This window comes from Dendropsophus ebraccatus, unplaced genomic scaffold (assembly GCF_027789765.1).
Source record: "Dendropsophus ebraccatus isolate aDenEbr1 unplaced genomic scaffold, aDenEbr1.pat pat_scaffold_1346_ctg1, whole genome shotgun sequence".
In the NCBI taxonomy this organism is placed as follows: domain Eukaryota; kingdom Metazoa; phylum Chordata; class Amphibia; order Anura; family Hylidae; genus Dendropsophus; species Dendropsophus ebraccatus.
The window spans coordinates 1-16,410 of record NW_027208767.1 but is presented as its reverse complement, the minus strand read 5'-3'; the positions used below and the strand labels follow the sequence as shown (position 1 = coordinate 16,410).

Here is a 16,410-nt window from a genome sequence, read left to right as displayed (position 1 = left end):
TCAAATGGCAGTGCTCTTGGTTACTTGGGCTAATTGTATGTTAAAGGGGGTTATCCATGTTTTACATGGCCACTTTCTTCCAGAGACAGCACCACTCTTGTTTCCAGTTTGGGTGCAGGTTTTACAACTTGGTTTCATTGAAGTGAACGGACCTTAAAGGGGTAGTGCGGTGCTATATAATTATTCACAAAATAACACACATTACAAAGTTATACAACTTTGTGATGTGTATTATATATGTGAATGGCCCCCTTCCCCATGTTCCCCCCACCCCAGAAGTGTGGTGCATTATACTCACCGTATTCGTGTCGACCCCCGGCCGCCATCTTGGGACAAAGACCACATCTTCTGGGGGCCGGCTGAACCGCTCCAGACGTCCCTCATGCTGGCCCCCCTCTGCTCCATCATCAGCTGCTCAGCCGCAATTGGCTGAGCACAGTTATGCTCAGCCAATCGTGGCTGAGCAGCTGATGACGCGGCAAAGGGGGCCGGCATGAAGAACGGCTGGAGCGGTTCGGCCGGCCTCCCGAAGATGTCGTCATTGTCCCAAGATGGCGGACGGGGGTCGACACGAATGCGGTGAGTATAATGCACCACACTTCTGGGGTGGGGGGAACACGGGGAAGGGGGCCATTCACATATATAATACACATCACAAAGTTGTATAACTTTGTAATGTGTGTTATTTTGTGAATAAATGTTTAGCGCCGCACTACCCCTTTAATTGTAAACCACACCTGAACTTGAGACACAAGTGGTGCTGTCTCTGGAAGAAAGTGGCCATGTTTTTGTAGCGCTGGATTAAAGGGGTTATCCAGCGCTACAAGAACATGGCCACTTTTCCACTCTCTTGTCTCTAGATTGGGTGTGATTTCAAACTCAGTTCCATTAAAGTAAATGGAGCTGAATTGCAAACAACACCTGAACTGGAGACTTATAGGCTATGTTCCCACTACATGAAGGACCGGCCGTTCCGTGACCCGGCCGGGTCACGGAACGGCTGGACTTTGCAAAGATCATCCCGGCCGTTACAAGGGGTAGTGCGGCGCTCAGAAATTATTCACAGAATAACACACATTACAAAGTTATACAACTTTGTAATGTATGTTATGTCTGTGAATCGCCCCATTCCCTGTGTCCCACCACCCCCACCCGTGTACCCGGAAGTGTGGTGCATTATACATTACCTGATCCGTGTCGAGGGCCGTCCGCCATCTTGTGCCAAACGTCATCTTCGGACGGACGGCCGAGTCGCTGCCGCCCGTCCCCCCTCCGCTGCGTCACAACTGTGCTCAGCCGCGATTGGCTGAGCACAGTTATGCTCAGCCAGTCGCGGCTGAGCATCGGATGACGCTGCAGACGGCGGCCGGCATTCGGGACAGTCTTAGCTGTTCACCGTCCGCCTGAAGAAGACGTCACTCGCTGAAGATCGGAGACGGGTGTCGGCACGTGACAGGTGAGTACAGCGCACCACACTTCCGGGTACACGGGTGGGGGTGGTGGGACACGGGGAAGGGGGCCATTCAGACAGAACATACATTACAAAGTTGTATAACTTTGTAATGTGTGTTAGCCTGTGAATAATTCTTTACCGCCGCACTACCCCTTTAAGTACCGGCCGGATGATCTTTCCGGCTGCAGTTTTCTGATGCTGGCGCATCAGAACTTCACACTGCACACAATGAAGCTTGCGGCCGGAGCCGCTCGCTTTATTGTGTGAACTGACAGGTCTTTGTCATGTCAGTTCTTTGCGGCGCCGTATGGGATCCCATAGCAGATAAGGCAGTGTTCCACACTGTACACCGTACTTTTACGTAGTGTGAACATAGCCTTAATCTGATTTGACATACCTCAGAAAAGAACTCAGATCAGGTACCATAGAAATCAAAAATCACTGGGATTTTCTCCTCCTCCTAAAAGCCAGAATGGGCTTGTTTAACATTGGAGGAGGGAAGCTGCCTGGCCCACTCCATACACCGGGATCTTCCCCGACTAAGTCCTGCGAACCAAATCTCCTGCATGCACCTGTCATTTCTGGACACTAGAGGCCTGGGCAAAATTAGGACATGATGCGTAGCACCCACTGGCAGTAGGGTGGAAGGAGCCAACTTTTACCAGGAAAGACGGCACAGCCAGGACACATATCCAAATGTCATGGACATTCCAGCACAGCACTAACAGTCATAAGATGTGTCTTCCGGGTCAGGACACATATCCAAATGTCATGGACATCCCAGCACAGCACTAACAGTCAAGATGTGTCTTCCGGGTCAGGACCTGTCAGCATCGGAGCAACCATACACCAGGTCAAAGATCAGGAGTGACTCTAGCTTTGCCACAGCATAGGAAGATAAAAATGTCTGGCAAAACAGATACAGTATATAGTAAGGAAGGAGGGTTGAGGGGCCCATGGATCCTAACTGCTCAGCCAAAAAACCCATCTTGCACCTCTTTGCTCTGCCCTACAGGGATAGGAAAAACACTGCTGACCTAAGGCATGGAGGGGCTATTTAACCTGTCTTTTCTGTTTCCTGTCCCCGTAGGACACTGCTTCAACCTCCTGGTTTTCTTTTTGGGTTAAACTAAATAAAAGCATTCAGATATATAGTATTGCTCCTGAAAACTAGAGTATATTTGGCACCTTTTATTAAGTCATTTAGATGTGCTATATTGTATTTTACATTCTGTCAAACAGAAGCTACCTTTACTCTCCTCTGCAAGTCATCTTCAACATCCTTTAACATTCCTAGAGCAAAAAAAAAAAAAAAACATTAAGAATACACATCAGAATATTTCACATACTTACATAATAAATCACACAGATTACCTGTAACTCTGAGATCTGTTACATTATTGGCCATTTTAAACCCATACGTCATGGACTGGAAGTCCTCCTGTAGGAAGAGAGTCAAGTGACTTGTGATGCTCCCTTTAATAGACAATGATGGTATTCTTTAATTACCATCTGATTTACCTCTTCAAATACTGCAGCTTTGTTCACTTTTTCTCTAGCGATATCACAAATCTTCAGGATTCCTAGTGCAAATGCTTTCATAGCTGGGTCTTCTATGTAGTCAGGATTATGTACATAAAGGCAAGTAAACACAGTCTGTGCTAAAGAGTGACCCTCCAACCATGTTATCTGCAGAAAAACAAAAAAAAGTTGTAAAGATTTAAAGAAATGCACATATGATGAGGATTCAGGATTCAGACAAGGTTACAAGAAACCAGATTACAAAAACAACTGTTGCATGCAACAGGTAACAGTCATGTCAGTACAAGGAAAAAACTTGTATACTTACTTACCAAACAACAAAAACATGTATCCATAATGCCGATTAAATCTGGCCAAGTTAAATCTTTAATTTTAATGCTTCCATCCTTAAAAAAAACAACAGAAAAGTAATTCAGTTTTCCAAATTTACAAAAATTAAATTCCCTATGCCTAGCTAGACTGTTGGTTAACTAACCTTTATTGCTTGCTCAAAATTCAGAACTTTTCGGTTGACCTGATTCCCAATCATTCCAGCATCCATCTTTGGATCCATCATTTCAATTGCTGACATGGCTTCAAAAAGGCCAAAGCTAAAAGTAAAAAAAAAGCATTATTACTACCTAATCGTGACCTAAAATGTAAAGGGTTTTTCTTTTTGTTCATGGGGGACCTAAATGCTGGGACTCTACACGATTTGAAGAAATTCGGTCCAGAGTCTCCCTCTGGAATGGAGAAATGGTCAAGTGTGAGCACTGCCACCCCCTATGGACAAAGGATGGAGGAAGGGGGGTCTGAGTATTGAGACCCCTGCCAATCGCTAGAATGAAGGTACAGCAGTACTCTGCCCCTTTGTCTCCACTCACACTTGGAAAGTAGCAGGAGATGGAATTATGATGGAACTTATGGAAATTCCGATAGACGCGACTGCCGAAAGTTCTGGAGAATTTATGACAATTAGGTCTACTGCTACTTTACAAGTGAGAGCAGAGATGAAGGGGCAGAGCATCTGCCCCTTCGTTCTACCAATCAAAGGGGGTTCTCAGCACCCAGCCACCACTAACACAAACCTCTGGCATGTTGCTATGGCATGTCAGACGTCTGTTTAAATGATAGGTACACTTTAAGTGTTATTGGTGGGACAACCCCTTTATTACCACTAAAGGAATTTATCATGCATTCTCACTTATACTTACAGCTTGTCATGTAGCAGCTCACCCAGCTTCAACTCTGAAATGAAGACAGCACATGTTACTTTTAAGACCAATTTTAGTAAAATTATAACTCAGAACTAGGTCTGAGTGTGCACAGGGGTATAGAAACCTGGGATTCAACCAAGAATAAAATACCCCCAAAAGACTTGGGATATGCTGGTGATAAATAACACAGAGGTTACCTTAACAAAACAATCAAAAACAACAGGATCATCGTGACCTAAGAGTCCTAGAGCACCATGACCCTGTGGGTTTAAGTAGATTGCATACATTATTTATTTTGCTACGTTATGTTAGTGCTTATGATGTTAATTCCCCTAGTACACTGCAACAAGAAATATAGACTGAATCTGCAGACATAATCCCTCCATCTGCTCCCTACTTCTTACTAGTATACATTCGGTAGATAAGCAAGAAGTATAACAGTAGTATCAGAATACTATCAAACAAATGGCTGCATTATCAGACTACACTGTCTGTAGTCTCTTGTCACAGAGACACATAGCATACTTTTCACCATTGTTATTTGGGATGCAATAAAATATGACTGTGAAGGTTGATCTTCAAGAGGGTATTCCAGCAAAATTATTATTATTATTTCAAATCAACTGGTGCCAGAGATTTGTAATTTACCTCTATTAAAAAATCTCCAGTCTTATTAGCTGCTGTATGTCCTGCAGGAAGTGGTGTATTCTTTCCAGTTTGACATAGTACTCCCTGCTGCCCCCTGTCTGTGACAGGAACTGTCCAGCAGCAGAAACTCTCCATAGAAAACATTTCCTGCTCTCCAGACTGGAAAGAATACACCACGTCCTGAAGGACATACAGCAGCAAATAAGTATTGGGTCACTGGAGATTTTTAAATAAAAGTAAATTACAAATATCTGCCACTTTCTGGCAACAGTTGACTTGTTTTTTTTTGCTGGAGTACCGCTTTAACAATGTTATTAAAAACAAAGTATATTTTGACATTAGCAACAATTTGGTAAAAATGTGACAGATAATTCACAAGAAGATATTCAGCTAAAATACACATAGCATGGTAGACCGAATATACACAATTACCGCTACATGCATCTCTGAATTCCTGTGTTATATCTATCCAGTTGGCATTGGTCTTGCCCATCTTGTCCTGCATGGAAATTTCCCATCCAGAGTCGTCATCTTCCATAGACGCTTTCATCACCATGACAGTGGTCACTGTGAAAGAATGAGACAGAATTAGGCCACATCCAGGCTTTATGCAATAGCTGTATATAGTTGATATCAACAATGGAATTAGGTCCTGTCAGTGGAATCTTTCCCATAGGTTTTGTTTGGAAGATAATTCTCTAGTATGTGCTGAATTTCTCAGGTCTGTGTGACAGTCTGGAAGGGATTCCTCCTTGCACCTACAGCTATACACATGAGCTCTTGTATTTGAAAGACACATGAACACATAGGAACTGGAAGGTAACTGTGGATGTCCAACAGTGTTGTCTCTATCTTCATAGAGAATATTGAGATAGTGGGCGTCATATGTCAATGTACATCTGTGACAAGCAGTTTACTACTACATAACAAAATTGCACAAACCATTGCAGCTTGCTGTGTTTTGGGCTCCATAGCTACAGACTAGTAAGTTGCCACTCGGCATTTGTCTCCCAGCGGCTGAAGAAGTTTGATGCAGTCCTAGAGCTTCCAGTAAAATATGGATACAGATAAGGCACTATCCATGTTTTCCAGGGCTCCCTAGGTCTGCGTCCAACTTCATACATACATTAATACATTACCTGCCCGCGCTCCGGGGCTAATACATTACCTGCCCGCGCTCCGGGGCTAATACATTACCTGCCCGCGCTCCGGGGCTAATACATTACCTGCCCGCGCTCCGGGGCTAATACATTACCTGCCCGCGCTCCGGGGCTAATACATTACCTGCCCGCGCTCCGGGGCTAATACATTTCCTGCCCGCGCTCCGGGGCTAATACATTACCTGCCCGCGTTTCCGGGGCTAATACATTACCTGCCCGCGCTCCGGGTCTAATACAATACCTGCCTGCGCTCCGGGGCTAATACATTACCTGCCCGCGTTTCCGGGGCTAATACATTACCTGCCCGCGCTCCGGGTCTAATACAATACCTGCCTGCGCTCCGGGGCTAATACATTACCTGCCCGCGTTTCCGGGGCTAATACATTACCTGCCCGCGCTCCGGGGTTAATACATTACCTGCCCGCGCTCCGGGGCTAATACATTACCTGCCCGCGCTCCGGGGCTAATACATTACCTGCCCGGGCTAATACATTACCTGCCCGCGCTCCCAGCTAATACATTGAGCCAATCAGTGCGATGTGCTGCCGCCGACACTAATTAGCTAAGCAGTAAGTCAGGAAGCAGGAGACGAAAGCGGGAGCGCGGGCAGGTAACGTATTAGCCCGGCAGCGGCAGGTTATGTGGGAAGGGGCTAAGGGTATGTGCACAGTACAGATTCCGCAGCTCGCCCTCAATCGCGCACATATTCACCACCTGTGCCATATACTCCATTCTATGCACAGGCAGATTTCGTTGTACCAGCAAAGAATGAACAGGTTAATTTTTCAAGCCGACGGCGGAATTTGCCTGACCATAGAATGGAGTCTATGGTACAGATGGAGAGTGAAGCAGGAACGCGCTGAGACAAGCGGCGGAATCTGCTGAAAGTCCTCCGCGTGCAGATAACCTAGCAGTACAGCGTATACTCACATCATCCGCTGTGATATGATACGAGTGAAACTGGCCTTATAGTGTTTTGTGGGACTGGAACAGACAAGGTAGACTTTGGGCACCTATGGTTCCATCACTGGTTCACCTGCTGAACCTGCTATGACAGCCTTTGGTAGGTACTAACCACTGTATACCCTGAACCCTCTAGAAGACCTGCTCTTTCAGATGTGTTTGTATTCAGTCATCTAACAATCACAATCAGTTAAGGCCCTATTACACCAAGCGATTATCGGCCATATTCAGCTGATTATGAGCTGTTACGTCCCATAATCGATTGGTGTAATAGCTCCTGGTAACAGGCAACAATCAGCTGACATGCACAACATCGGCTGATCCTTGTCTTTTAACATGTTGAAAGATTTTTTGAACGATCACAATGCTGTAATAGGAGCAGTGGCAGCAGATCGCCACTATCTCCTATGGGCTCCCCTCCAGCTGCTCCCCCACTCTTACCTGCTGTTGGCGCCGTGTTATAGCGCTGGCAGCATGTGGGGAACGAGGAGCAAGTGTACGCTGATCTGACAGGTCGGCAGTCAGCGCTCACTTGCTCCTCACATCAGCCTGTGTAATAGGGCCTTTAGATTCATGTCCGTACCAAGTCTTCTTGCCTTCAACACATCAACTTCAAGAACTGATTGTTCACTTGCTGTCTAATATTTCCCATTCATGTTAACGGGATATAGTGTTAATTCATGTTACTCACTTTACCTAACAGTGGTTTGAGATGATGAGATTTATGTTCATGTTAATTTGCAGGACACTCATACGGGAAACCATAGAGGAGCACGGTCTAGTACTGTGCATGTTTACTACAACAAGTGTCATCACAGGGTTCAGATTGCAGAGAGACGAGACAGCAAATACTGCGATCTGCTGAATCACGTGGTATAACACTGCCTGGAGAAGCCATGGAAATACCCTCAGAACACCAACAGAGCAGCAAGTGTCATCAAATAAACAGCCGAGAGCTGACAACATGCTGACCACCAGGCTGAGCATTACTGTATAAGACCCAGGGACATTAAAGGGGACGTCCAGGGATAATAGTGTACCTACCGCTTCTTCCTGGTTCTAGTGACACATGATCCCTGTAGGAGCCAATCACTGAGGGGGACATTGCTGAGCGGGCAGGTCATGTAAGGACAATGCATCACTGAGAACCAGGAAATTGGGTTGAGGAGAGGTGACTGGAGCAACATCTGTGGGGAATTAGGGAGGTGAGTATCAATATTTCACCACAACCCCCAGTATATATATTATATATATATATATATATATATATTAGTGTGTGTATTGGGGTTTCCTGTTATAGGGCTTGCACACTATGGGAGCCGCAGGGAGGTCAGCACACCGAACACATGGGCACAGGTAACCGTCTGCAGGGCTCAGCCTCCATTAGGAGTCTATGGGGAGCTCTACTGACAGTAACCCTCCGCGCCAGGGGCAGCTCCTTATAGCCCTCCGCCGCCCCCCACCCCAATCACGTAACGTCATGCAGCCGGTCACCGTCATTCACCTCTCCGCTTTCCCCTCCCCCTCACGCCGTACCTCAGCTCCGCTCTTCCTCCGCTTCACGAAGCCGCTGGTCTCCACGTTACGCAGCACAGCAGGGTCGGCGTGATGACGTCACAGTAGGCGGGCTTCACCTCCTAAGCCATGCTTCGTGACTCCCCAAACACTGGGCTCACCTATTGTAATGTGGATGGAGTGCGGCTCATGTATATCATGTACCGGCCATATGGGCCATAGCACAAGGCGGTGAACGCTAACGTACAGTAGTACACGAACAAAATCCCGCGAGACTTTACGCTCTCGCGATTTCCTGTGGTGTCAGCTGTAGTTTGTTGTCGGTCACTGAGGTCTCCGAGACAGGTGGCTGAGAGGCTGGGAGAGGAGCGACTATCACCCCCAGCATGAACCGAGGGGAACGGATAACCTGCTGTCCCCTAATCTGAGAGGGAGCACCTACCATGCCCAATATGACCTGCAGGGAGGGAACAACTACTACCCCCAATATGACCTGCAGGGAGGGAACAACTACTACCCCCAATATGACCTGCAGGGAGGGAAACAACTACTACCCCCAATATGACCTGCAGGGAGGGAAACAACTACTACCCCCAATATGACCTGCAGGGAGGGAACAACTACTACCCCCAATATAAACTACAGGGAGGGAAACAACTATTACCCCCAATATGAACTACTGGGAGGGAAACAACTACTACCCCCAATATGACCTGCAGGGAGGGAAACAACTACTACCCCCAATATGAACTACAGGGAGGGAAACAACTATTACCCCCAATATGACCTGCAGGGAGGGAAACAACTATTACCCCCAATATGAACTACTGGGAGGGAAACAACTACTACCCCCAATATGACCCGCAGGGAGGGAACAACTCTTACCCCCAATATGACCCGCAGGGAGGGAACAACTACTACCCCTAATATGACCCACAGGGAGGGAAACTACTACTACCCCCAGTATGAAACAACTACTATCCCCAATATGACCCGCAGGGAGGGAACAACTACTACCCCCAATATGACCCGCAGGGAGGGAACAAATACTACCCCCAATATGACCTTCAGGAAGGGAAACAACTACTACCCCCAGTATGAAACAACTACTACTCCCAATATGACCTGCAGGGAGGGAAACTACTACCCCCAATATGACCTGCAGGGAGGGAACTGCTACTACCCTCAATATGACCTGCAGGGAGGGAACAACTACTACCCCCAATATGAACTACAGGGAGGGAAACAACTACTACCCCCAATATGACCTGCAGGGAGGGAAACAACTACTACCCCCAATATGAACTACCGGGAGGGAAACAACTATTACCCCCAATATGAACTACTGGGAGGGAAACAACTATTACCCCCAATATGAACTACTGGGAGGGAAACAACTACTACCCCCAATATGACCCGCAGGGAGGGAACAACTACTACCCCCAATATGACCCGCAGGGAGGGAACAACTACTACCCCCAATATGACCCATAGGGAGGGAAACTTCTACTACCCCCAGTATGAAACAACTACTACCCCCAATATGACCCGCAGGGAGGGAACAACTACTACCCCCAATATGACCCGCAGGGAGGGAACAACTACTACCCCTAATATGACCCACAGGGAGGGAAACTACTACTACCCCCAGTATGAAACAACTACTACCCCCAATATGACCCGCAGGGAGGGAACAACTACTACCCCCAATATGACCCGCAGGGAGGGAACAACTACTACCCCTAATATGACCCACAGGGAGGGAAACTACTACTACCCCCAGTATGAAACAACTACTACCCCCAATATGACCCGCAGGGAGGGAACAACTACTACCCACAATATGACCCGCAGGGAGGGAACAACTACTACCCCCAATATGACCCGCAGGGAGGGAACAGCTACTACCCCAATATGACCCCCAGGGAGGGAACAACTACTACCCCCAATATGACCTGCAGGGAGGGAACAACTACTACCCCTAGTATGAAACAACTACTACCCCCAGTATGACCTTCAGGGAGGGAAACAACTACTACCCCCAATATGACCTGCAGGGAGGGAAACTACTACCCCCAATATGACCTGCAGGGAGGTAAACTACTACCCCCAATATGAACTACTGGGAGGGAAACAACTATTACCCCCAATATGAACTACTGGGAGGGAAACAACTACTACCCCCAATATGACCCGCAGGGAGGGAACAACTACTACCCCCAATATGACCCGCAGGGAGGGAACAACTACTACCCCCAATATGACCCATAGGGAGGGAAACTTCTACTACCCCCAGTATGAAACAACTACTACCCCCAATATGACCCGCAGGGAGGGAACAACTACTACCCCCAATATGACCCGCAGGGAGGGAACAACTACTACCCCTAATATGACCCACAGGGAGGGAAACTACTACTACCCCCAGTATGAAACAACTACTACCCCCAATATGACCCGCAGGGAGGGAACAACTACTACACCCAATATGACCCGCAGGGAGGGAACAACTACTGCCCCCAATATGAAACAACTACTACCTCCAATATGACCTGCAGGGAGGGAAACAACTACTACCTCCGATATGAAACAACTACTACCCCCACTATATTTACTGTGACTGTAATGCCTTTACCATGGAGCTTATTGTATTAGTATTACCTGTGCTGCTGTAACACACTGAATTTCCCCACAGTGGGACTATTATAGGACTATCTTAGCTTATGAACCACTCGGGAGGGATACTACCCCCAATTTGAGCAGCTGGGAGGGGAGCACCTAGCACCTCAGTATGACCTGCTGGGAGCACCAACTACTATCTCAGTATGAACCACTGGGTGGAAGAGTAACCACCATTATGGACTGCTGCTAGAGGAGCACCTACTACCTCCAATATGAAGCACAGGGAGCACCAGCTACCCCCAACATGAACCACTGAGAAGGGGACAACTACTGCCACCAGCAAGAACTGCCTAAAGGGTAGCAGTCACTACACCCAATTTGAACCGCGGCGAGGGGGTAATACTAATTTAAACTGCTGGGAATTGTCCTCTAATCCTTTCTTGTCCCATTATGTACAGTTCCATCACGAGTTGTCGATGAAGTATGGCACAGGCCCAGGGGCTAAGCCAGCCCCCATACCTGACGGGTGCCGTCTGCAGCTGACACCTGGCAGTAATGATGATCAGAGATGTACATACATCCTCAGGATAAGCATCAATGTCTGATCAGCAGTGTCTGGGGTCACTTTAATAGGGCCTGAGCTACAGTCACCCAGCGCTACACACGGTGCACTTCCAACTAGTCTCTAACTGGTCTCCTAAACAGCCAATCTGTGGGGGGTCCGCACACAATTAGGCCCACAGTTTCTTATAGCAGGATTTCAGGGTCCCTTTCTCAAGATTTTTGGGAACCACAGCAGTCAGACCCCTGCGCACTCTTAGTTATGCTGTATCCTGTTAGACGAATGTAACCTGCTGGTATTATTCCCTATAGCACAGGAGGCGTTGAGGAGTAAGGTATGTCACTTACACTGAGTAGTGTACAGTAGTGCACTGAATAGTTTGCTCCATGGTCCAGTAAGACCATTTGGAGCACTGGGGCACACAGGAGCACTGCCTGCCACCATAGCACCGTAGTCCACCCTGGCTGGCCCGCACCTCTGATTATAATCAATGGAGCTGACTGGCTGGATTGGCTCTTTGGGGGCGAGCAGTGCTCCTAACGGGTGCCCCCATGGAGCAAACTACTAACTGAACTGGAACGGCAGGTGACTAGGGTGGGACACCACTGCAGTCACTGATTGGCTTAGCGGGCTAAATCCCACCTGTCTGTGATGTTTAACCTGGATCGTGATGTACCTGGAAACCAGGCGAAGAGGACACCCGGCAGGATACGGAAGCCCAGTGATGCGTCTCAGTGCTGACAGGGGGACAGGAGAGCATATTGTTTTTTTTCATTTCCCCCCACCTCCTGCCCATAATGATTTTTTGCCCCCCACCGGACTTCTCCTATAATACAGGAAATTGGGCAGAATACCTCTAAGTAGAAGCCAGGTGAGCTTTTTTTTTTCTTTTTACAGTCAACCAATATTTCCAGTCCTGGCTAAAGCTAGGTTCACACTGCGTTTTTGTATCCATTTCACTGTGTCTACTTAATACGTTAATTTTACCATACAGAAAAATGCTGTCAACCACGTCTTTTTGTATGTAAATTTTGTTTTAAACATCAGTTTCCATTAGTTTTTTTTTTTTTAAACAATGTAAGTCAATAGAAGAGTGATGCCGCAGTATAGCAAACAACAGCATCCGTTTCTACAATCTGTTTTTTGCATCCGATTTTTCCTTTAAATGTATATGTTAAACGGACAGCAAAAAAACGCAGTGTGGCCGGAGCCCTAAGCGATTTAGTGAAGTAAATTTTTAATATGCACAAAATTTCAACTAACATATGTAGCCCCATCACTTCTGCTATCCTTGACTTTGAGGTGTGTCTGTTGACCATCCTGCGTAGGCTACAATCCATCTTACTCATGTATTCTGTTACTTCTTGGAAATCACCATATTTATTCCAAAGAGAACACTTCATAGTAAAAAAGAAATGTATCTTTATTCATCTTATATCAAAGCATTTTACTAGTGATTCCATAAATATAAATGGCTTTGGAAGGAATCCATAACAAAAATATAGTTTAATCTTCTGGATCACTTATTGTCTTGCGCTTACTCCTCTATATACGTCATACTTCTAGGATTTGTGGCTTTTCTCCAAAATGGACTGTTTTCACCCCTGCGTATTGAAGCAGGGAAGCAATAGGGCGCATGGTCATATCTGTTCAGGGTCACGATGCAGGAAATGGACTCTGTTACCTGCAATACAAATAGGAACATCTATAGACTTCATTCTAACAATGATCAGTGATCTGAGCTATACACATGCTCATAGCCTCTACAATTTTTTTTGTCTGAGAGCAACAGTATCATATTGTTCTACTTCAGAGGGCTGGAATAATACTTAAGCTGCCTAAAATATAATACAGGAAAACTATGGCTTTTCTGCATTATACAGTATATAAATATAAAACCCCAATAAAACAGACCCCAGTATTTTGCAAACCCGAGTATTACATCTCCAGTATAACAGAGTTCAGATATAGTAGAACCTAGTATTATAGCTCCAATTTAATAGACCCCAGTATTACTGCTTCAGCATGATGTACCCCAGTATTACTGCTTCAGCATGATGTACCCCAGTATTACTGCTTCAGCATAATGTACCCCAGTATTATTGCTTCGGCATAATATACCCCAGTAAAAACATACCCAGTGTTACATTAGGCATATAGAGGATCTTACGCACAACTTCATGACCGCTCTGCCCTCTTATTCCTGACGTTGTACCATTGGGATCAATTTACTGACACTTGTGAGTTAAAATCTTCTAGCTCAGTAGGCCAGCAATGGCATTCTCCTATCTCTACTCCACCCCCCCTTTTCTTCCCTCCTTGTCCCTCTCCTTTTCTGCTCTCTTTTCTTTGTTTCTCCCCTTGTTTGGGCTTTGGCCGTTTTTGGATTCAGCCCATTTTTCGTATTTACATTATATGACATTATTTGCTATGGGTATGTTCACACAAAGCAATTGAGGCGGAATTCCATGGCAGAACTCTCCGACGTGGAATTCCGCTGCTTCAGTGTCAGACAGCATCGTTATGGGAGGGTTCTTGCGTCTCCGCTCTCTGACGTTGTCTAATTGTCTCTTTGCGCCTTCCCGGCGGCCTTGTTCTGTTATATATGCAAAATAATAAAATTTAGACTAATAAAAGAAAAGAGTATTAGAGTCTCTGTATAATAGACCCAAGTCTTACAGCTCCAGTTTAGTAGATTGAGACAGGGACAACACTTACACTCACTTTCTCACGTTTACTTGATTCACTCACCTCCTTCTCCTCGTCCTTTTCAGAACTTGTTTTTTGTTATGTAAGGACCATAGATAGCTGACTGTGGGCAGAGGCTCCTGCCTATATCATACAGTCATATAGTTCACATAAAGCAGCCGGCCCTAAAGAACCTGTCATCACTAAAACACTGCTGCAAACCAGTAAGCCGTGGGACGCAACTAGTGGCAATGCAGGCCACAGGTTGTACACTCTCTAGAACAGTGCTTCTCAAAGTGTGAGGCGGGCCTCACCAGTGAAGCGCCCCCTAGTTTGTTGGTGAGGCCCAGCTGAGGATCCAGTTTTCACAAAGTAACTATGATCTGCACAGTCATTTTACTGTTTGAAAAAGCCTCCATATTAGCAAGATTATTAATTTATTTTGTACTTGCTTTATTGGTATATAGAGCTTGGGAGATGGGTGAAAGGTGGCCCTAGCATTATTTTCAGCTTTTAAATGGACTTCCACCACAGATAGTGAGGCCCAGGCATTGCCTTGTTCTGTTGGGTGAGGCTCCAGTAGAAAAAGTTTGAGAAGCACTGCTCTAGAGCATGTGTATGTGCTCAGTTCAAACCATTCAGACAGGCGCCTATGGGTCAACTTTAGCCATTGTTATCTCCAGCGGTGCCTTGGACAGATGTCAATGGAGTTTATCATAGATTTGCCTTCTGCTGAGTGGTGGTTCAAGTACTTATTGAAGCAAATAACAAATACTTGTAATTGTAAAACTTAAACTTAAAAACTTAAAACTAAAAACTTAAAACTTTTAGGCTGGGTTCACACTACGTATATTTCAGTCAGTATATTTCAGTCAGTATTGCAACCAAAACCAGGAGTGGATTAAAAACACAGAAAGGATCGTCCACCAATGGTGAAACTGAGTGGATGGCCGCCATATAACAGTAAATAACTGCCATTATTTCAATATAACAGACGTTGTTTTAAATAACAGCAAATATTTGCCATTAAATGGCGGCCATCCACTCAATTTCACCATTGTGTGGAACAGATCCTTTCTGTGTTTTTAATCCACTCCTGGTTTTGGTTGCAATATGAGGACCACAATACTGACTGAAATATAAGTAGTGTGAATCCAGCCTAAAATTGTAAACTTACATACCTGGTCCTACTATTAATGCTCCACCTTGTTGTGCCGGATCCCCTTGAAAATCAAATGCAGGACTCTTCATTGCTCTCCACATGCTTTTGATGTTTCCAGTGATCATGTTTGATTTCACATGGGGGCTTCTTGCTAAAAACAGCATAATACTTCCCTATTAACCAACATACAATGGATATAAACTTCCCTATTGACCTCTAAACAACATCAAAACAACAAATAACCCCTTAAATGGCTGTATTACACAGCCTGATGAGCGAGGTAAGATCTGTTGGATCGGCACTTGCTTACAGAGCCTATTGGATGACTCAATCGTACGCCAATTGCTGCACGGCCACCATTGGCAATGTCCAGTGTCTCCTGCCTTGTGTCGGTATCCCCTGCTGACCACAGCTGCTACTAACAATTCTAAACCTATATCTGCAGTGAGCAAATCACTGGCCACGGTGTTGTCCCGTGTTGCTCAATGACTGGCTGAGTGGGACTGTTACTGTAGAGGCGTTTCTAAGGTGTCTGTGGCAGTCAGCGTGGGAGGAGGAGACAAGGCAGAAAGACGCCGGGGGAAGCGTGGAGAGGTAAGTATACATGTCTATTATTTTTTATATAATGAATCAGCTATTGGCAGAAAATGTTTTTTAAACTTGCTGAAGTACAAGAAAGACAACCTAGAAAATGATTATATAGTCATTACCTGAAGAGCTAGAACACTCTCCTCTTTTCATGCCCAGTTTGCAATAGATATCTCTGTTAGTATCAACATATATTTCATGACCATATTTGTTAAGGAACGAAATTGCTGAAAAATAAAAAAAAAAGGTTTTTAGTTAGATCATTGTTTTCTGTCCATTGAAAACATAAGGCATAAATGTGTTTTGCAAAA

General features: G+C 45.7%; 1 protein-coding gene and 1 long non-coding RNA gene across 2 annotated transcripts in view; both read right to left on the bottom strand.

Annotated features, from left to right (window-relative positions):
* The window catches only part of LOC138775102 (N-alpha-acetyltransferase 35, NatC auxiliary subunit), a gene marked incomplete at its 3' end in the record, with an annotated part of 35,487 nt that extends 26,754 nt beyond the window's left edge, over nucleotides 1–8,733 (bottom strand). Inside the window, exons 1-8 of the mRNA XM_069955826.1 lie at nucleotides 8,499–8,733; nucleotides 5,272–5,406; nucleotides 4,189–4,222; nucleotides 3,471–3,585; nucleotides 3,307–3,381; nucleotides 2,975–3,142; nucleotides 2,828–2,894; nucleotides 2,703–2,746 (exon numbers count right to left, since the gene is read on the bottom strand). Coding sequence (XP_069811927.1) covers nucleotides 2,703–2,746; nucleotides 2,828–2,894; nucleotides 2,975–3,142; nucleotides 3,307–3,381; nucleotides 3,471–3,585; nucleotides 4,189–4,222; nucleotides 5,272–5,395 — 627 coding nt within the window. The remainder of the gene's footprint in view (nucleotides 1–2,702; nucleotides 2,747–2,827; nucleotides 2,895–2,974; nucleotides 3,143–3,306; nucleotides 3,382–3,470; nucleotides 3,586–4,188; nucleotides 4,223–5,271; nucleotides 5,407–8,498) is intronic.
* A 4,581-nt stretch (nucleotides 8,734–13,314) lies between these two features.
* On the bottom strand, nucleotides 13,315–16,311 carry LOC138775101 (uncharacterized). The gene is made up of 3 exons (XR_011360490.1): nucleotides 16,222–16,311; nucleotides 15,531–15,662; nucleotides 13,315–13,345 (listed from the first exon to the last, which is right to left on the bottom strand). It is a non-coding gene; the product is annotated as an uncharacterized lncRNA (long non-coding RNA).
* Nucleotides 16,312–16,410: the final 99 nt, after the last annotated feature.